General features: G+C 36.3%; 1 protein-coding gene and 1 long non-coding RNA gene across 2 annotated transcripts; one reads left to right on the forward strand and one right to left on the reverse strand.

Moving 5' to 3' along the window:
* Positions 1–1,236: 1,236 nt before the first annotated feature.
* Positions 1,237–6,077, reverse strand: LOC139125350 (uncharacterized). Its single transcript, XR_011550218.1, has 2 exons — positions 5,679–6,077; positions 1,237–4,856 (listed from the first exon to the last, which is right to left on the reverse strand). It is a non-coding gene; the product is annotated as an uncharacterized lncRNA (long non-coding RNA).
* Positions 6,078–8,153: 2,076 nt separating this feature from the next.
* Positions 8,154–20,855, forward strand: LOC139126203 (methylthioribulose-1-phosphate dehydratase-like). Its single transcript, XM_070692275.1, has 7 exons — positions 8,154–8,286; positions 10,982–11,076; positions 11,821–11,990; positions 13,314–13,449; positions 15,249–15,309; positions 15,650–15,756; positions 16,688–20,855. The coding sequence occupies exons 1-7, from the start codon at positions 8,203–8,205 to the stop codon at positions 16,791–16,793; spliced, it is 759 nt and encodes a 252-aa protein (XP_070548376.1). The 5' UTR covers positions 8,154–8,202; the 3' UTR covers positions 16,794–20,855.
* The last annotated feature ends 2,620 nt before the right edge of the window (positions 20,856–23,475 follow it).

Here is a 23,475-nt window from a genome sequence, read left to right on the forward strand (position 1 = left end):
TTAATCTTTACCCTGCTTTTACTTAATGTTTTCAAAGCAGGAGCTGTAAACTCAGTGGCAATACTGTGTACAAATAGTGCTTTATGGAAGCAGCAGTTGCTATAAACGTAATGGTAATTTTTTCGAGAGTGCACGTAGAGGGCGTACATCATTGCAATACAGCCACTATGCTTGTCCCTTGTAAATATCAGCCATTAAACACACTGGGTAGACAGAAATGCGCAGTGTACATAGCTACCATTTTAAAACTAGAGAATTAGAATGTTAAAATAACAGGCATTTAATAGCTCATTATGATAACTATCTAAAGTTTGCGTGAGCGTCCACCACCGTGCGCTGCCAACGCTAAATATGAAGACAGTTGTGGAGCAAGCACACGAGCTTCATTTGCAGATGTACATATCTTCTCTGATGCTTGAAAATACTTCTGAAGAGAACAATAAAAATGGAATAAATTTACATAATCTTGTGAAGTTTGCCTTATGTCCGAGGGAGAGGACTCTTATCACCTCTTTGCCTCAATTTATAGCAGATACAAAGCCTCATCGTTGAAGAAAAAATGCATTGTTAGGGCCTACTGCTCTAGCGAGGACAGTGCATTTGAACGGTGATATCAGTTAATGATAGATTGTTTTTCAGAAACTACAATTGAAGAATGCTGTTCTGGCCACTCATTTCGCCGCTTGTTGCCCTGCATTTAATGCTTTCCTAATTACTTTTATTAAATCACCCCGGAGGTCAGAAAAAGGTAGGAAGTTCCCGGGCCTATAACCTTCTTGAAACTGCAGCCCATCATGCTTCAGAGACGCTTAATGACAAAGGTTTATATATATATATATATATATATATATATATATATAATATATATATATATATATATATATATATATATATATATATATATATATATATATATATATATAGATATAGGGGAAAGTGGGGCAAGTGGGACACTTAAACATTTTTTGCTTAATATTTTATCGATAACTGTTCAAAGTGATTTGAAATATAATTATTATGTACGTGTATTGTCTACTGCTCAAATCTGTGAAATAAGAAAAAAAATAAATTTCACCATATTAATATAACAACGATTTTGATGAAACAGGAAAAACGTCCCATTTACCCCAACATGTTGGGGGTAAGTGGGACAGTTTTATTTGAAGTTTCAAAGGCAGTAAAATGCCTTTTTCTTCATGTGTAATAAGTAAAAAATACACTTATAATAGAAACATGAACTCAAACTCTATTGAAACTTTATTGGCAACAAGACAAAAGTGACATGGATATGCGTAAACGTTTTTCATTTTTTCCCCGTGAAACGACTGGGATTTCATATTTTAGGCCTACTCTATAATGATATCAATATTTGCAATCAAAATTTAACATAGAATTTAATTTTGCAAGCGGCTCAATCTGTCATTTGCCAACATTCCAAAGATATATCAGCATGAAAGTTTGGAGGGTTCAATTGCACTGAATTACTGAATTGAACATAAACAAACTATTTTAATAGGAAGCTATTAATATTCCAAGGAGCTAGCTACAAAATCTGACAAAATCTGCTGTTTGAAATTCTTTTCCACATTTTGACCCGGAATCACTGGTCTATAGGTTTAATCATTTCGAGAAATTACACCCTCACAAAACTATACATAAAACACAAACATAGTATATGTATTGTTACTCATGCAAAGGAGCGTTTGCCATCACCTAATAATTTTAATTTTTTCTGTGTTCACTCGTCACTGCTATCGCTATGATCAGTGCAGCAGAACTGTTCCAGCTTGTATTCCCTGAATACTCCGGTACAAGTTTCATGAAATCATTAGGGACATTTTCTACTACATCGCCACCAGTCTTCATCATCACTAGCATCATCTTTATAACACTCTTGGCAGTGTCCACAATACATTTATTTGTACTGAGTCTAGATTTGATTCTAGACTGGATTTTGTAGAGGTTTGGTCTTTTTAGTCCCCACGGGTGTCCGTGGGGACTTATAGGTTTGGTCATGTCCGTGCGTCCGTCCGTGCGTCCGTGTGTGTGTGCGTGCGTGCGTCTGTGCGTCCGTCCGTTCACGCAGATATCTCATGGACGCCTGGAGCGATTTTGTTCAAACTTGCTTCAAGGATAGTACCCTACCTCATACAGATGCACGTCGATTTGTTTCACAATGCGATCAAATTTGGCCATGTTAGAGGACTTTTTAGTTTTCACCTCCATAGACCCCCATGTATAAGGCAGTCCATAGACTCCCATGTATAAGCACAGGCGACCCATAAAGTATTACTGAGATTTTCACACTAGTTTTCACCTCCATAGACCCCCATGCATAAGGCAGTCCATAGATTCCCATGTATAAGCACAGGCGACCCATAAAGTATTACTGAGATTTTCACACTGTTTTCTCTCTCTCCTTTCTTCATGCTCTTACTGATCAGAGTAAATAAAATAAATGGTTTATTAGTCCCCACGGACACCGTCCGGGGGGACTTATAGGTTTGGTCATGTCCATGCATCCGTCCGTGCGTCCGTCCGTTCACGCAGATATCTCAGAGACGCCTGGAGCGATTTCGTTCAAACTTGGTACAAGGATAGTACCATACCTCATACAGATGCACGTCGATTTGTTTCACAATGCGATCAAATTTGGCCGTGTTAGAGGACTTTTTAGTTTTCACCTCCATAGACTCCCATGTATAAGGCAGTCCATAGACTCCCATGTATAAGGCAGACCATAGACTCCTATGTATAAGGCAGTCCATAGACTCCCATGTATAAGGCAGTCCATAGACTCCCATGTATAAGGCAGTCCATAGACTCCCATGTATAAGGAAGTCCATAGACTCCCATGTATAAGGCAGTCCATAGACTCCCATGTATAAGGCAGTACATAGGCTCCCATGTATAAGGCCAAGATAAATAAAAATTTAGTTTCTCATCGTATTCATATTGCAAAAAGGATGCAGTGACACAGTTTTTAGTCCCCACAGATAAAGTCCAGGGGGCTCATAGATTGGGTCATGTCAGTCCGTGAGTCCATCCGTTCACGCAGATATCTCAGACACTTTGACAAAATGTCATGTGACCTTGGTGACCTTTGACCTCGAATATACATATTTGTCCATAACTCAGTAACCACAAGTGGTAAACCTTTCATATATGGTATGATGGGACACCCTATGACGCCACATATTGTACCTCATTAATTATGTGCATATCTAATTTTGAGCGAGCCAATAGAGCTAGAGGTCTGATTTTTGGTATATATGGATAACTTAGCAATACAATTTTTTTGACAAAATGTCAAGTGATCTCAATGACCTTTGACCTCAAATATACATATTTGTGCATAACTCAGTAACCACAAGTGCTACACTCTTCATATTTGGTATGATGGGACACCTTATGACGCCACATATTGTACCTCGTTAATTATGCGCATATGTAATTTTGAGCGAGCCAAAAGAGCTAGAGGTCTGATTTTTGGTATATAGGGATAACTTAGCAATACAATTATTTTGAAAAAATGTAATGTGACCTCAATGACCTTTGACCTCAAATATACATATTTGTCCATAACTCAGTAACCACAAGTGCTACACCCTTCATATATGGTATGATGGGACACCTTATGACGCCACATATTATTGATATGTGCATATCTAATTTTGAGCGAGCCAATAGAGCTAGAGGTCTGATTTTTGGTATGTAGGGATAACTTAGCAATACAATTTTTTGACAAAATGTCACGTGACCTCGGTGACCTTTGACCCCAAATATACATATTTGTCCATAACTCAGGAACCACAAGTGCTACACCCTTCATATTTGGTATGATGGGACACCTTATGACGCCACATATTGTACCTGATTCATTATGTGCATATCTAATTTTGAACAAGCCAATAGAGGTAAATGTATGATTTTTAGTATATAGGGATAGACTATAGGATAGAAATTTTTTGACAAAATGTCATGTGACCTCGATAACCTTTAACCTAAAATACACGATTATGTCAATAAATAAGTAACCACAAGTGCTATGTCCTTTATATTTAGTAGGATGGGAGACCTTATGACAACACATGCTTTACCTCGTTAATTATGCCCATATATAATTGTGGGCAAGCCAATATATAGAGCTAGAGGTCTGAATTTTGGCATATATGGATTAATTAGCAATACAATGTTTTTTTTCAAAATGTCACGTGACCTTGATGACCTTAGACCTTGAATATGCATATATATGCATAACTCAGTAATCACAAGTTCTTTACGCTTCAATTTTGATAGGATAATAGACCTTAAGATGTCACATCTTGTACCTCATTTATTATGCACATATGTATTTCTTGGCTGGCCAATACAGCTGGAGGTTTGATCTTTTTTCCCGATTTAGAACCATAACTTAGACATGCCTCTTGTTTCAAATTGGGAACAATGACATAGACCTATGTGTCCATAGATCTGAACATATACACTTTAGTGATACTTCTTAATGACCTCATTTCCCTGCCCCCTCAAGACTAATACTCCTATTACAAGTGGGGACTATGTCATTGTCAATGACTTGTTCACTAGTGTTTTTCCCTTTGTCCTGTTGTTGCCTTTACCAGCACATTCAGTCGACTGTGACTTTGTGACGGATAAGTTCACTTTTATTTTTTAGTTTCTCCATTTTAAGTAGTCTTTTCTTTGGCATCTTTTCCTCTGTTCCCTTCTTCTGTTTCTGCTGTTTTTTCTTCTCTCTCCCCTTTTCTGAATTCTTTCTGCCTGATCTCCATTTCCTTTCTTTCTTCCCTTTATCCAGCTCCACAACGAACTTCTACCATGGTTAATTGAGGGAGGCACTGAAAAGGAAATATATAGAAATGATTATTGCTACGTGTTCGTAAAAAATGTTCAAGCTACTTAGGGTCCATACAATAATCTGATAAATTAGAGATATATGAACGAGTAAAATCAGCAACTTATACAACCAACTCATTGTTACAGACTGTCCCACTTTACCCTGCATAGTTGGGGTAAGTGGGACACCACTACTTTTTAGCCCATATAAAGATATTTTACCAATGAAATGAAAAAAGTTCTACAATTTTTTTATATTCATCGCAAATACAATTAATATCCTGGGCATCAGGATATTGATTTCTAAAAATCAAAATACTGACATAGAAATGTAAATATTATCACTATTCATACATGTAAGGTCATTTAAAAATGGCCGACATTAAGTATCGAATACACCACAAAATGCTCCTTTTTTGTCAAAAAGCAATGACAATTGATATTTATTGGTATACATACGACTTCGGTGAGATTAGCTAAGAGTAAAACATTGAAATCTTGATAAATAGCTATAACGATAAACCATGGAGTTGTCACTTCACATAAATAAACAAAATCGATCAATTGTCGGCCATATTGGAAATTGATGACGTCATTAAACAGAAAAACTCATCACATTCTGTGCATTTTGCAATTTTTATGCATCGGTCACTGTGTACAAACTCCATATCAGTGATTCTTTCATTTCCGTATTTTTTTCACAGAAAATGTCTGGAAAATTTTAAAATCGCGCTTATTGAAGTTACTATGTAGTTTTACACGTACTAACAGACAAATTCTGACCGTTACCGTATTCAAATATACATAAAATATTGAATTTTTACCTGTAATCGCAGAGACTTTGTCGACCGGCTGCTTCACAATATGGCGTCTGCTGGTCACTGGAGAACGTGAGGGTACTGTCGCAAAAGGGTAATCACCCTATCGAACACAAATTGTCGTAAACTGAAAAATGTCCCACTTGCCCCAGTGTCCCACTTGCCCCACTTTCCCCTATATGTATGTATGCTGTGCTCTCGCTGTCTCTCGTATAAATGTTCGTAAATTACGAGCAAAAATGAAAATTTACGAAAAAACTAAATGCCCGGTCGGCCATTTACGAACAATTTTGTTATTCTTGAAGCCTGATTTTCGGTCAAGATTATGAATTCCGGGGAAATACTGTCATATCTCGTCTTTCAAAAAACTACTCTGCCCCTATCATAGGCGCATATAGACACATGGTGATATTAAAGCCATGGTGATAGCCAGCTTTGGACTTTGATCTGTGATAACATGAGCATGCGCGAAAAGGTTTCAAGATCCCCGGGTCGTGTCATGCATTACGGTAGTTTCGAGACACCCAAACACTCACATGCTGTCAACTTTCCGAATGGACAGTTGAAGCGGATCGAGAGAAGCGGGCAGTTACAAATGCTTTAGACAGATAGAACCCTCAGCTGCTCAGCTGGGAAAGAAAGTCGGGCATAAAAACGGCAACTGATATGAAAAAAATACGAAACAACGAATCCGCCGAGAAGAGATCAAGAACAGTCAGCCCGAAAGACAGTCGAACTACAGTCCGGACCGTGCATGGTTGAACGTCCATGGTTGAACGATGTAACGCAAAGTGTTTGATCGATTAATTGAATAACATTCATTGGCCGGTTGACCAAAATGAGACAAGGAAGAAATTTTTAGTGTAACAAGCATTCATGAGCAATGATGTACTGCGTTATTCAATGGTTCTTTTGAAAATGCGTATCAAAATATGAGTGTTCATTGTCAAAAAAACCTAAAAACTAGGAATTTTTCATTTTCCTTTGTCTATAATGAAATTATTCATCATTTCTATCCCCTTAAAATAATTTATTGTGTACCAGAAGAGCTTGTTGAAAATTACTAATATTTTTTGAACCGAATTCGTAAATTTACTAACAATTTCGAAAGGCCATGGAGAGCACTGTGTATGTATGTATGTATGTATGTATGTATGTATGTATGTATGTATGTATTTGTGTGTATATATATATATATATATATATATATATATATATATATGTATGTATTTGTGTGTATATATATATATATATATATATATATATATATACAAAACAAATGTAACGAGCATTGGTATACTTATGTGTTAAATAAAAAAGCCAAAATTACGTACGTTTGCTAAATTCAAGACGGAGTTTTGCGAGGAAAAATATCTGTCACTGGACATGTCAAGGTCTGAAAGATCCTATTTTGTTCAGCTACGTTTTGGAATTCTTCCTTTACGAATTGAAACGGGGCGATATCGAAATGAGATTATAGAAAGACGTATATCTGTAGATTGTGTGATTAAATGCAATCGAGGATGAGCTGCATTTTTGTTTCACTGTCCTATGTATAATGATCATCGTCAACACTTGTATCACGAGGTTGAGTTAACAAATCAGGGTTTTTCCTCTTTTGATGATATGCAAAAATTATGTTATCTTATGCTGAATAATGCCAGATTAACGGCAAAATATATCAAGAAAGCGTTTCAGAAAAGACGCAACACTTTATTCAATTAGTTGACGCAGTGTATGCTGCAAATATTTCTTTCCTAAGTTTGTCACGAATGAGATGTTGATTTACATTATTTATTAGTTTTAACTCTAGTTCATTATTGTCTTCGTCCTGAGACCCTCTATAGTCCTTAATTTTGTTTTATAGTGACTTGTAAGCCCGTTGGGCTGGATGACCTCTCATAATGTATGACTTATAATCAGTTCTTTGTATTAGTGATGTCATAAGTCACTATAATAAATATAACTACTACTACTATATACATATATATGTACATACATACATACATGCATATATGATATATATATATATATATATATATAATATATATATATATATATTAATAGTACGTTTACAGGGGGCTTCGCGATCACTGGTTGATTTGAGCACACAGGCGCTCGTTAGCTGGTTAGTCTGCTAAGTAAATCGATTTTCGGATCGATCTATCGATCCCGTGGTCGATATGCTCGCCACTGCAACCTAATGTGGCGGGCATATCGACCACGGGATCGATACATCGATCCTAAAATCGATCTACTAATGGCAGCTAACGAGCGCCTGTGTTTGGGCACCTGTGGTACTGGTAGTACTGCGGTGGTGCCTGTGGTTTTGTCCAGGGTACTTTGGTGGGACCCAACAACCTAGGCAAAATCTCGAGCTACAGTACTGCAGCTATGCCTTGGATAGCTATAAAATGTTTCACGAGCCTGTGCACTGAACCAAACTCCCGTGCCCGTGAACGTCGCGTTCGTGGACCCCTAGCCATCGAGCGTATGACCTTTACACTCCTTTTAGTACTTCCGTTTAGTCATGCGCACAACCTTGCCTCGGAAAGAAAACAGATCAACACCATCGGCGTATACAGGTGCAGGCATGGACAGAAAATACGGAGAGGTGAGCTACTAGTATACTGAGCTAAGCGTTTGTAAGCTCGGCTTTCACAACAACATGACATCTACCTGATATTTACCCTTTGAACGTCGACTGCGTGTGGATGGTTAAATGGTTTAAATGACAACGTCATGTTTTTACCACGTGTCTGCAAGTGTATAGGTCATCCGTAGTAATCTTTAGGCCAGGATAGCACAAGCTTTGTGACAAGGCCGGGGAGCTAAGTCGCAAGACGAAGGATTCAACCCTGGGAGAGGCCGTTCGTCGTGTAACTTAGATCAAAAAGATACATGTATGTACCGTGGCCGTGAGAAAAAATGGGTAACTGGTCGTTTCGGCATCCCGACCAAAATACCAGGTGGCAAAACCTTGAGCTACTGTGCTTCAGCTATGCACTGTACTATATGCAGGGACAACAAAATCTCAAGAAATTACAGTGTGATTTTCCGCATGTTCTGAAAATTTAATGTACCCTTGCACATACCAAAGCGTACTTAGACTCATTCAATTTTCATTAATTTGTGAGTTTTATTGTTAATGCCAAAATTGAGGGATTTCTACCCAAAATATGTTCCCCTTCATTCTCTGTTGCTAACAATACTGAACTTAGACTCTCTGCTTTCTGAAAATACCGGTATACAGAATGAGGGGGTTTTCATGTTACCTTTGATAAGAAATATTGCTTTGAAAAAGGTGTTTACTATAGAACAATTTGATGTAAAAGATAACAATTTGTAATATTTCCAAAATAAGTGAATATGACTTCAAAATGATATGCTCCTACTTTTGCAAAAGTTATTGACCCTGGAGCCTTGCCATTTAGAATGCTCTCATTTATGGATATGCCCAATGTTTACATGTGATGATTGTCCAGGGATGGCTGTAGTGGTAAACAATTGTAAAAGGCGAAAGGAAAGATCTTGTTTATTTCAATTACAACATGGTTTTGACTGTGATCTATTTTAAGATTCCAAGAGCTGTTAATCATGAGGTCAATTGGGAAATCAAAATTTCACTGCCATTCAGTCTACACACTTGAAACAGCATCTGACCTTACAAATCATAGACCGTAACTATGATGTAATAATTAATGTGTAAATTGACAACTGAGTTAAAATTCCGACTTCACACGTTTTTAGATGTTATACAGTGTATTATGGTGCAAGTAAAATATATATGAGTAAAGTTGTAGGGATTCATGCAAGACATCCAAAAATTCTATGACAAATTGGTATTCACATAACATACTACAAGATAGATCAATAAAAAGATGGGCAGACAAGTCAGTTATGTTGCATATTAATTCCCCTGGGTGAAACATCTTTCACCACTATGGCTGTTTCCAGCAAGGTTTACATGGCACACATACTGTAATACCATAAAAGTCAGGATGGTTAAAATCCTCAGTAAAGTGTAAACAGCTCTTCTCTATATTATATTTAATGGGACCCAACCATTTAAAGACTCCAAAGACATTGGAGCATGAATTCTTAAGTCTTTATCTCACAGCGAGACAAACATAATCATGATTTCAACCTACTTGATGTGCAGGGATAAGAATCACTTTGGCACGTGGACCTTGCGGCATATTTTTGTGCCAATTATATATGCATAGCCCAGACCTGAGAGTCTAGGATTGATGAGGTACAATATAAGTATACTCTGAATTCCAGTAGTCAATTATAAAAATGTTTAAGTATATGTTTACATATGATGAATTGTGGTTCAATCATAAATTTAATAAAAAACAGAACAGTTCTCTCAGATTTTGTGTATTTGGTGCCCTCTCCAGGCCTCTACCTGTCAGCTGTAATGAAAGGATAACAGCTGTGTTCCATCTATTAACTTTCACATTTATAATATTCAATAGCCTTATCATTTACTGGAAGACTTCAAAAGGCAAGAAATTTCCTGTAGAAATATTCAGCATATTTTCACATCTTCACCAGTGTTTGCTGCAGACAAAAGTGGAAATAAATCCGCCTTTTTGACTATTGCTCATAATCAGACTCAATAGCTTTCATACCCCATCAGAAGAGATATACCCTATCTTATGGTGCAGTAGTAAAATACAGTGCATAAATATTTGTCATGCTTAAAATTTCAGATACAACGTCCGTATCGAGTTGCAGTTACTTTAGATATCAGCAAAAAACTAAGTGAAACCTGAATATCTATTGCTTTTTTTTTCCCAAGGCACCATGAGTGCAAAAGAGACACTCCTACATCTAAGAAAATTCAAAATGTGAAGGAGAAAGGAATTACAATGTGTAACAGATATCTTTATCACTTCCCACTTCAAAAATAGGTGGTGCATGACATCATTTATACAAAATGTTCATTTATGTAAATGTTATGCAAATCTAAATAAAGATGGTGTAGCACTCACACCTCCATGACCATAAATAACCTTCACGACTGAAAATATATAAAAACAGTGTTTTTCTCAATGTCATGACTTCAACAGAGCAAGCAACAGAAAGTCAACAATCCCTCATGCCCATTTTGTTTGTTGTTATCACTACCATTCATGTTGTACCTGACTGCTGTGAGTACCTTACATTGTATTTTGCAAAACAGAGTGCTATAGAAGCAATTGGATCAAATTCAACACCACTTCTGCAAAGTCAGAATTCCTAAAGAATACAATGAGTGTAACTGAGGTCACTGACACCCTTTCAAATGGTATTACCTCCAGGAACACCCGCGGAACCTCATACCAGAGTTGTGCCGGCAGTTTTACAGGCTAGGATGGGTTACTGGTACCGGTGGCGGAGTCAGCATAAAACATGGGTAAATACTCTCTATCATTATCTGTGTTTCTGATGAAGGCAATATGGCCTGGAGATTTATATTAAGTTCAGATGCATTACAAAACTACTGGTGTAGGCCAGAAACACCTATCAATGAAAATTTTGGTGGTTTTTCCTAGCATCTGTCTTAGCAATATGGAAATTTTTAGAGACATTTTACAAAATGTTCTGTAATTTCTTGAAATCCAGCAAAGAGAAACCCTGTTAAAGTGTCACACTGAAAGACTACTTTTTTAAAAAATATTTGAGAAAAGTATAAGACAAAGTTCAATGTAACTCTGATCAGTTGATTTGTGAAAGTTTGGCAAAGTGATCGCAATATGTGGGGTTAACTTTTGACAAAATTAGAAATCCTAGACCATCATTAAACCCTTTGACCTTAAAAGTCAGTTTTATCGCCTTTGTCAGATATATCCCAGTCAATTTTTTCAAATTTTTGCCAAACTTTTGATGAAAACTGTAGCCAATGAAATGTGGTGTCAATTTGGTCCAAAATAATCAAAAAAATGACAGAAAAATTCATAAAAATTGGTAAAATGTTGCACTAATATTTTGGTGGAAAAAATTATAGACCCAAAGGGTTAACAAAATAGGATCAGGCCCATCTTCTTGACACAGGTGTTTGAATAATACCCATTAATTTCTTTCATGTTTCTTTCAACTTTTACTATTGAAGCAAATGATTACATTTCAATTCACTGTTGATTTCTCATTCGACATTCAGGAATGAAATCTACATTGCTCCATCTGGCGTACAGAAAGAACGAATCAAACCAGAGGATCTCTTCGTCATGGACGCTGAACAGCATTCTGATGTGTCTGCTCCACCACCAAGCAAGAAACTCAAGAAGAGTGCATGTACTCCCTTGTTTATGAATGCATACACCATGCGAGGTTAGATATTTCAATGATTCTTAGTGCAGTCCGACAATTTTTGTATATTGATAAATAGTATCTTTATCCTTGAATGTTATTGGCCTTGTTCTGAATCAGATCTCTATCTATGATTTGACCTTTGAGATAAGGTTGCGTGACCATCTCTCAGAGTGTTAGGTACGGTGAATATCATTGTATGCTACCATTGTATGTGATATGCTAGTCAACCTGTGGAGAACACTCGATGGAAGGTCATGCACCAACATTGTGGGAACAGACTCTTACTAATTTCAAAAATAAAAACATTCAATTTAAGGTCACTTATCAAGATTGTAAAATTCCTGACTCTGAAAAGATGGAAAATAGTCGAGTATTATGAAATTCCTGACTCTTGATTTTCAAAATTGTTAGACAAAAGTTCTGAGAAAATTATAACCCTGTTCTCTTTTGTTATTACCTTATGTCTCTTTAATTTAATTAATAAGTAGGATTTCAATTTATTTCATCACACATGTTATTTTGGTTTGAAATGCTCTGAGTAACGTTTTGGTCAAATTTGAAGCCATGAATCTTCTTGTTTGGAATTTTTTTGTGACTGAAACTTTTTTCAGATTGATGAAGCATTCTCTCATGGACCTTTATTTTGGAAATAATGATTAAGTCATCACCACCAGGAAAAATAAAAAGTTTGTTTCTCATCCTCACGCGCGTCAATTCAGACCCGCAGCGTCAACCTTTTTTTTCTGCTCACAAGGAAATAAAATAAAAAAAATTACACAAAAATACGTGACAATAGTGCATAACAGTGCTGTATAAAAGAGAACCGTAAATAATTTGACACTAACATTCCATTCACAACTGTACCGTACACAGTTGTCACTGTTATATTACGCTGTCAAAACTGCATTGCTGCACTAAAAGTCAAACTGCAGAACTGTTGCTATACAAAAATACTAAAGCAACACTGCTATGCATTTATCTCTGTGTGCATTCCTATGCTGTTGTCATCTTTTTTCCACGTTCTTGTTGATTGAAGAATAAAAAAATTGAGATTAAAAAAAAAACCGTATGGACTGCATCATTTTTGAAATATGTCTAGGATGAGAAACAAACTTTTTTTTTCGTGGCCTTATTGGAGCAAATATGCAGGTTGATGGAAATCAAAGAATTGTCAGTTGCAATATTGTTGCAGTTCATATCTTATTTGACACTGATGTATTTGCACGCAGCAATGCTTAATATTGTATCCACTTGCTGGGTGAACATATCTTGCTTCTCCAACAGTTTTCAATTTCAAGCTTCTCAGTAAAATTAACCAGTGGTGTTTAATTTCATTCTCAGATGCTGGTGCTGTAATACATACACATTCAAAATATGCCAACTTAGTTACAATGTTATATCCTGGTCCTGAGTTCACCATCACAAATCAAGAAATGATAAAAGGCATTCGAAATGACGAAACTGGAACTTATTACAAGTATGTTTTTTTTCTCGAGAAAACAGAGACTTTCTCACAGCCTTTCATGCTAACTTTTCCTGCCACATTAGTGATCATGCTATTAGTGTGGCCGTGGTTTCTCTAACCATGGAGCTAGAAATGGATGCTCTAACCATAGCATGGCTGGTGTGGAGGGACTGTGGTTCTGCTCATCTCAATCAGCATATCATTATGCAGACCCGTTAACACTGTGGTCAATGTCTTCTTCAACCAGCTGTCTTGCTTGCTAAGATAATCCCGACACAACAAATACATGCATTGTTATGGTAATTTCTGTTACATTCAGTGTAAACTGGTAAATTTTGTACCACCAGTATTGTTCGCGTCACCAGCCCCTAGACTGAAAGATCCGTCGCTCAAGGACGCTCCCTACCCAAGGGCGACGGATCTTCCAGTCTAACCAACCCCAGTCCTGCAATCACGGTCCCTCCACAAAAGGGGGACAGTGCTGCAATGAAGGGACTGTGTGTGTCTGCATTGTCTAGGTGGACACAGTTCACAAACAAACTTCATTATAAAATACCTATCTTTGAAAGCCAGGTAATTCATAGTGAATTCTTTTAATTATGCCAGCTCACATATCTGGGCGACTAGTGTTTAGTTATGGAGTTTGAATAACAGGCTGGCCATTTGGATTTAGCAACATTTTGTAGCGGCACCATTTTACAAGTGGTATAGCCACAAACTGATGACGTCAAATCGCCGTAAACAATACACAGTGCCATAATTTCAAGGCGTCTGTGTTTTGTGTAGGCCGATTTGACGTCATCAGTTTGTGGCTACACCTTTTGTAAAATGGTGCCTTTGTAGCCAATGAAAGATGGGAGGGGTGTTGTAAATGGAAAGCATTATTTTCTAATGATTGGTATAATCAACTCCCAGCACCCACCCGGACTTTGGTCCAAGGTTAATTTATTCAGTGATGACTTCAGCAATAAATGAGGAAATAGTGACGTTTGCAAAATAATTATACGTGTGGGAAACTGATTTACGGTACAAAGCTTTTATTTGTAAAACTTGGACAAATATGTTACATCAGTAATTGATTGTAAGTGTGATTTAAAAGTTTAAAAATTTAACTGTACACCCTCTTTCTTAAACGTTTGAATTACTGGTTAATGTATATTAAATCATGTTATTTAGTTTCATATTTTGTGACATATGACGCACTGAAATTAAATCGAAACCAGGAACAGAAATATAAAACTGATTGCAAAGTATATCAGTCAGAAGGATGACATCCGTGTGACAGTGGTGACACAAATGTGAGCAAAGTCATTGTCCCTTTGAACTTGAAGTTGATGATAGTCGATGGAGAAGTGCTATTTTGAGCAGGGACACTCATAACATCAAAGATTGGGATGAGGAACATGACGATGATGATGGTGATAATGATGAGATGGTGAAATGATGATGGTGAAATGATGATGGTGAAATGTTGTTATGGATGATAGTGCTATGATGATTATGGTGGTTTTGAATGTGAGCTGATGATGATGATGATGGGTGGTTTTAATTGTGATGATTATGATGATGATGATGATGATGATGGCAATGGTGACAAAGGTGGCTGTAATGATAATGACATTGATAATGATGATGATGATAACAGTTGTGGTTTGCGTGATTTGGATAACATACATATTGCTTGTTATGTTCATGCACGTGATATTCATGGAGATGATGTTTTCAATTGAATTTTAAATCTATTGAAAGAATTTGCTTTCAGTTGTAACTTATGAAGCAAATCTTTATTTAAATTATAACATTTCTTTCAGAAACACTGATCTGCTTAAAATACCTATCATTGAAAACACAGAAGAGGAAATTGAACTGACGGTAAGAAGATATAGAAAAGTTAACAATTCTCATCTGAGACTATCTCCATTAGCAACTATTTTGTGAAGAAATTTGATGTAACCACAACAAGATCTGATTTCATACAATGATACAATTTGTGGATTATACTGGGTATAGTGTTTGAAAGGTGACATTAAGGCAGTAAATGCGTCAACATTTGCTGAAATTGCATCTAGTCTAAAAGTACCAGGTAATTACTGCTTTTAGAGTTTTGTACAAGTAATTATGCAATCAGATAATAATGAAACATGATAGATGATGAAAGGACTGTACTTTCCATCGTAGAGAGTTCTGTTCTGACTGCTTCCTCCATTTCCAGGATCGCATGAGACAGGCCATGGAAAATTACCCAGGGTCCCCAGCTGTGTTGGTGCGGCGTCATGGTGTCTACGTGTGGGGTCCATCTTGGGAAAAAGCAAAGTCCATGTGAGTGAGTCCCCATTGTTAACAGCAAAGAACAAAAATGCTCAAATAAGTTTAGAATGTCACTTAAACATCAGTTTGATGAAATCAGATGCAAATGCAATTGGATTAAAATCTGATGTTGAAATGGGTTGGTATTTTACATAATCTTGTTGACAGTGTAAAATACTGACCCATCTCTACACTTGATTTGAATGATTGAATTAGATGTAGAAGTATATTGACATTTTGACCATGCATATTCTTTGCTGTTCTTGTCACCTGTACTTTGCAGTGAGTGACATTGCGTCCTCATATCTGATTTGAATGGCATTGTCTGTATGTGAAACTCACTCAACCATTCCCATATTGCAGCTTTGATGGCAACATATATTCTTTACAAAATCTTGTTTTGGTGAAAAAAGTACCGAAAAAGTATTTTTTTTGTTTGTGTGAAAGGCAAATGAATTATTTCACTATGTGATCCATTCAACTGCTACAAGTAGAACTAACGTCACTTTGGGTGAAAACAGCTACATTTCATGTATTGTAGATAGGTACTGCTAATATCAACTCTTGTAACCCTTTCACCACCATGGTTTGGTCCAAACCCATTGTTATCAATGGTGAATGTGGACCTGTTTACAGGAAATTTGGGGGTGAACAGGTTCAGGTTACAGGAGATGGGTTATTTGACAATTCCTCAAAAGAAAGTGGGGTAACCTTGATTTCACTAATGTGAAATTTTTCTGATATGCTGATTGTGAGTTGAAAGCACTTATAACTATGTGTGTAAAGTAGTTGTTTTTGAACTGAAAAATTTAGAAATAGGCAACAGACAAGCTACTGTCTGGTTTACGCTGTAATTTCACATGCATTGCTGACCTTTCAATAATGTATATAATGTACTCAAAGACATTGAATTTTATACAATTTATGAATTTCTTTTTTTCAGGTGTGAATGTCTTGACTATTTATTTGATCTAACTGTGGAGATGGCAAGACTAGGATTGAAACATGAAAGTTCATCAACGGACGTTAATGGACTAGCCAAGAACTAGGGTCTTATACAAGATTACTAGGGTCTCATGCAAGGTTACGGACACAGTTAATGTGATATACTATAGATAGCATCGAAAGATGCTAATTATATTGAATCTTTTTAAAGGCGGAGCCTCCCTTTAAAAGGACGCCAAGCTATGGCGGCGTTCATTGTGTAAGTGGACACCAAACAGGCAACACGCGGGCACTCGCTCCAGAAAAGGCAACTTTTTAGTTTTCCTCGGCCGCAAATACACAGACAGACTGCTAAGCTGTCAGCGTGAAGTTGCTGCCCATTGAACTCTGTGGTGATATTTAAAGGTTAACGCGACTGGAAGACAATTTTTTAGGAATTCAAGCGTTTGTTGTGGGGAATCAATGACCGTTGGCGATTTGAACTGACCGTCAATCAAAAGCTTGCTAAACTCTGTTTGCAGGATTAGCAACATGTGACAAAAGGTTGAGATGAGTTTGTGTAATTAATGTTATAGAAATCAAACATCATACTGGCCATGTGTTTGACTGGGAGGAGAACTCCACTAATGCGAGAACCAGGGATTGAAAAGTGCCGCTTTAAAAGGTGACACAAGATAGCAGTGTCATATGCCAAACGTGACTGCTTGATTTTGACCAGTCAAATATGAGTTTCATTAGTGTGCAATTAAAATACCTCATCAGGGTCTCTTTGAAACAGCTACCTGTCTAGCACCTTACACAGCAATCATCCAAAACAAAAACCATGGTTAATGTTCATTTTTTTCTTTTCGCTCAGTGCATATTTGACATTTAAGCTTCTGTCATGAATATTTTGTCTGACATCGTCCTTGTTTTAAGATTTAGTCGTACAATTTTAGCTACATTTGGTTTTACCAATGTGAGTTTATCGTATAGGCTGAAGTCGATGGCGTCTGTATGTATGTGTGTATGTATGTATGTATGTATGTACAGTATGTCCATCAACATCAAAAACACGCAAACCGCTGCACGTTTCAGCTTTGTATTTGGTGTGTGGATGCATCCTGGGCTATAGATGGGACTTTGTTCAAATGAAGTCTGCATTGCCAAAATTATGCAAATGAGCTTACAAAATGTGAAAATGGTTAAGAATTAATAACTCAAGAACCGCTCTTTTGATTGCTTTGAAAATTTGTGTGCAAGTACCTTAGGTCAACCTTATACAGTTTTATGAATATTGTGAAGATATCCTTAATTTTGTATTTTTGCTGAATTTTTTTGTGATTTTTCTCATTTTCAGTAAAAATTCTTCTTCTCTGAAACCGCCGGCCCAATGGCTCTCAAATTTGGGTTGTCTCTTTGCAAGGGTGTTACTCTTCTAATTTGTTGAAATTATGACAAAATTGGGAAAATTACTATTTTTGTGCAATTTTGTCATTTTTGGTCAAAAAATCTCAGACAGTGGTTTCCTTTTTAAAACCCCTGGACAGACAGCTTTCATATTTCATAAAGACGTACAGAGATGACAATAGTTAGATATGTGGAAATTGTCCTGAAATATAAAAAAATCGTATTTTTAAGACAATATTGTCATTTTTGGTCAAGAAAACTTTATCTCAACATTACTTGTTTGATAGCTTCGTAATTTGGTATAAAGTCCCTTGTTTGATAGCTTTGTAATTTGGTATAAAGTCCCGAAAGATGTTATTAGATAATTTTCTGCTCAAAGTGTTGGGAAACCCCAAAATTTGTATATTTTAGGTACTTTTCTCAGTTTGTGACCTTAAATGACCTATACTAACCCAGGATATGTTGTGAGACAATTTTGAAGGCTGTGAACATAATTTTGTCATATTTGATACCAATTTGTAGGAAAATTTGATCCAAAAACAAAGCTGAGGTATTTTTTTTTTCATTTTGGACCAATCTTTGCAACTTTTCTATGTAAGACATACAAAAACTGACGAGAAATTTGGATCCAGGATAATTCCAGATGTTGTAATCACCGCCCACAGTGGAAGGCATTTCACTATCTGTAACTAACTTAAGTGCTGTTTACATTAGAATGATAACACTCATGGCATTAATTAAAAATCTCCAAGGTTGTAAATGTACTTCCTGTCATTTGGTCTTATGTAATACCAAGGGGTGGAACATTTGATATGCAGGAGGGGGTAGGGTTTAGAAGATCAATAATGTAGCATTACTTTTTTACCATATCCCTTGTGCATTTTTTGCCAACTCCCACCTTTTCTTTTTTTCAACTTCAAGCCTTCTCTGTTTTTTGTTCTTGACATTTGCTTATGTATTTAGGATCTGCTTCTCCCATTGCTATAGAAGTTGATATGCATGTTCCTAAAGATGACCTCCAGTACCTAAGTTGGAGACCTTATTTGCTTTTGTCATTCTTGTTTTCCTGGTTTAAATATTTCTCGAATGGACCAATTCAAACCGAATGTGAGCACATAGTGTCCTTGACGGTATTTTTCTATCTTTGCATGGTATACTGGTACATTTTGTTAAAATGTACAAGGGGTTACACAGAGTGAATGACTGGGAGAAAAAGAAAAGATAAACAGATACCAGTGTTTTTGTTAAGATTTTGAAAGATAGGTTAAATGATGTGGGAACTCAGGTACCATTTCTGTTGTCCTGGAATAAAATTGCATTGATAAAACAGAGGGAACCTTGGTAAAATTTACTGGGAGCTAGCCTTAACAAAACCATGCATGCTTTAATGATGGATGAATACAATACAGTGTCAAGCCATTCCATTGACTAAGTTGCATGAAGAAATGCAAAAACAATGCCATTTTTGATAGTATCATTTTCTCTTTTTTGGGTCGGGAGGAGCCATATTGATAAATGTATTTACAAAATGGGTGTGGAGATGAAATTGCTGTATTTTTCAATCTTTTTACAAACACCCAACACAAAAAAGCTGACTCAGCAGTTTTTCTCTTTGCTTTTCATAGGATATCACTGTGATGTGAAAGTCATTTGTTCAGGAATATTTTAGGAATCTACTCCAAAAGAAACTTCAAAATTTCAATATAAATTCCAATATAACCTTTCGATAACTTGGAGAGCTGATATATCATTAAATAATATGAGATGGGTCAGTTTTATTTACATGCAATAATCTTAAGTATTGTTAGGAAGGCAGTTCTCCTTGTCTTCATATTTCTTGTCTATTCACTGCCACGTACGTAACATACCATTTCACAGAAAATTGCAACTTTGAAATTTTCGTCATTGTGTTCACTATGAAATAGAAGGTTTTACTTTAGTTCATACCTTCCTGCCTTTACCTGCCAAGTTCATATTTCACCATCAGGTCAAGTTCATTAAAACTAGTAGAGCAAAACATGTCCCATATGGTGCATTTTAACAAAGACTTGAAGATTTGAAGGTCCCTGAAGACAGAGATACTGTAAACACGATTTTTACAGACGAAAGCTACTATAACATACCAAGCCAAATGGGTGAAAATACATATGGTTTTGGCTCAATGCCACTTTTTACTGACTTGGCAGATGGGGAAGTGATACTGTCTGGCAGGAAAAGGGTTAAGGAAACTTTCACTTTTATCTTCAGTAACCAGCAATGAATATCAGGGATCAGAGTGAAAAGTGAGGGAAATATGCTGATAATTGAAATTCCAAATAACGTTGCAATTTTCACAAAAACAAGACATTAAAAATACTAAAGTTCTCCTTTTAGGCTCCAAAATGAGTCCATACAAGATACAAAACAGAAAAGCATTGCATATATTTGAGTGACTGAAAAACAACTCTCTAGGTTTAACGTAAGTTGATTTAATCTGTAGCTCAACACTCGATGAAAAATCAACTTTAATTTTTTGAATGCAAATATTCTTTAACTTAATTTGATGTTCTACTTACCTTTTATGAATGGTCTCTTCTAAGAATATTAGAATAAAGAGATTATGAAAATGTTATTTATTTGACTGAAGTCTTAAGTTTTGGTGTTTTGGACATGCTTAAGGTTTATTTTAATACAAACGCCATCTGTTATTTCATCTGCACATGCAAAATGATATTGCCAGCACTCCCTTCAAATGCTTTCCATTGTATATTTAGAAGGAAATAAAATTTATGAAACAAGTACAGCATTAAACTTTCTGTTCCCATCTCCTGTGTAGAAGTCCAATGTTTGTCATGGAAAACGATAGGGCTGTACCATTATTAAGTTGTAACAGGGTGAACCTGTAGATCATACAGTAAATTTGCATTGTTGCCAAGTTGATGAAAAATAATGGCGCTTACGTCTATTTTGCCATCGTAAAACTGTCATCTTACCTTTTTCAGTTCCATATTGCAGTCACAAAATTATACTGATTTAACTGTGCCAAATATATGAGAAGTTCAGACTGACAGAGAAATTGTCAAGCCTCAGACTTTGTCTTTGTCTACATCTGATTCTGTGTATTCAATAAGTGATAACATCACGTAGTCTCTCACAGCTGATTGGCTTTAGAATTTGCTGCACATTATGCATACATATATATCCCAATAATGAGTGGTCCAAGACTCTAGCTAACCGTCGATGTCAGTTCTTTGTGTCTTTCCATATACTTTTCCATTGAGTGCAGTGTCAGATTTCACCAGCACTGTGAATCAGTTGCCTGTCAACAGTCTACAGCAACTATTTTATTGGCCTTTGAAATGTGAAAACCAGTGTTTGTGTTTCTATTCCACTGATTTCCCAAACATCCCTGTGTTATTGCTCAACTTTATAACAGAGTAAGGGACTGGTCAGTTTCTTCGGCCTGGGGGGGAGGGGGGGCGCAGTGGATTATTTTTTGCCGACGTCAAAAGTGACTGACCCCCCCCCTATTCCAATTTCGAAAACAGGGTGACCCCCCCCCCTCCGCGGGACAACGGTAAAACAAAAGGTGGATATAAATTATATATATATATATATATATAATATATATATATATATATATATATATATATATATATATATATAATTATATATAGATATAAATTATATATAGATATAAATTATATATATATATAAAAAATATATATATATATATATATATATATATATATATATATATATTATTTTATATATATTTATTTTCAACAGTCATTCTGTGTTTGAATGAAATTGTTGACATGTCAGTTGTAAGATAGGAATTTCAAAGAGTCAATTTTAAATTTTGACTACAAGTACATTTTGAATGAGCTGTGAATGTATTTCACACTTTCTATGCTAACCAGATGTCCTGAACTTTTGTACAGAAATGGATGTCAATCGTTGATATCTGAGAGGAAAGAGCAGTAAATCCAAAACTTTGATGGGTGACCCCCCTATCACCAAAGTCAAAAACAGGGTGACCCCCCTCCCATAAATCCAGCCATCCTATTAAATCTCCTGAGAAGCCATAGAGAGCTATTTTAGCCAAATCTGATGAGTGCAGTGTCTGAGAGGACCTTTTCTTGTAACATTGAAACCATAAAAGCACAGCTAATAATGACAAAAACTGCCTTTTTTTAACTGTTATTTTAGTCATTAAAAAGCATCTTTTTTAGAGAAAACCTGAGACGCAAAGGAAAATAGTTGCATCAATGAGAACGAAAGATATCTTGTCATTTTTCTATCTCTAAAATAAGTCACTGTATCAAATATATATTGTGAAATATTTGTGCATGAAGCTTTCTCATACTGAATTCTCATAGAGACTACAGAGAAGTATCAGGAATTTGTATCCTTTTCATATGAAATGCAGATTTCATAATGGTACACTTTCACTTAGCAAACATCAAGATATCTCTGACATAAATCTCTAATTTATTAAAGTATGGCGCCCGAAGGGCGCACCGAAAATATGAAACATCCTGATATCTCATATATATATGTCTTGCATATTAAAGTCATGCACCGAAGGGCGTACTGAAAAATGTCTGATATCTTAAAGTAATGAGCTTGAAGAGCACACTGAAAAATATTAAACATACAGATATCTCTGATATATGTATGCCTGATATGTTAAAGTCGGGTGTGCTGAAAAATATCTCTGATTATTAAAGTTACGGGCCCGAAGGGCGCGCCGAAAATGCAACTGAATGATGAAATTTGTGGCTGACACGATGCATTTTAGGCAATGATGAGCCTGTGTCAAAATTCAAAAACACACTGACCCCCCTATTGGGCATTTCAAAAACATGGTGACACCCCCCCCCCCCTATCACCAAAGTCAAAAACAGGGTGACCCCCCCTCTTTGAATCCACCGCGCCCCCCCCCCCAGGCCAAAGAAACTGACCAGTCCCTAAGAATGTTAAAATCCGTGATTGTGATTTCCTTAACTGCATGCTGACCATCATGAAAATACTTATCTCGTTATGAAAATGGTTATCTAGCTATATGCTACTGTTTGCTATGTCCAAATATTGTGTTCTCCTAGAAGAAGTTGGAGTTGCGAATGTGGTACAAAGAACCCCCAGAGAATGGCATACTCGATACCGAACACTCGCCAGTGGTCATTACAACGAATGCATTTTCAACATTTTCATGAAGTTGATGTCATGGAGAAAATTTAGTTTCTGCTAGTCAAGACGACTGAGAAGGTCAAAATTCCGAGGAATCATATAAGCTTTTCCATTCTAAATCTTTTACAGTCAATCACCTTGAAGTGTGATGAAGGTTGTATAAACCACTGACTGAGGGGGATTCCTTTGAACCACGCCCTCTATCGATAGGACGCAACTTTATTT

This window comes from Ptychodera flava, chromosome 1 (genome assembly GCF_041260155.1).
Source record: "Ptychodera flava strain L36383 chromosome 1, AS_Pfla_20210202, whole genome shotgun sequence".
NCBI lineage: Eukaryota > Metazoa > Hemichordata > Enteropneusta > Ptychoderidae > Ptychodera > Ptychodera flava.

Coding starts and splice junctions, on each gene's coding strand:
- LOC139126203 (XM_070692275.1), top strand. CDS start 8,203: ATGCGCACAACCTTGCCTCGGAAAGAAAACAGATCAACACCATCGGCG. Junction 11,077..11,820: donor GGAGTCAGCATAAAACATGG/GTAAATACTCTC, acceptor TTCGACATTCAG/GAATGAAATCTACATTGCTC. Junction 13,450..15,248: donor GAAACTGGAACTTATTACAA/GTATGTTTTTTT, acceptor CATTTCTTTCAG/AAACACTGATCTGCTTAAAA.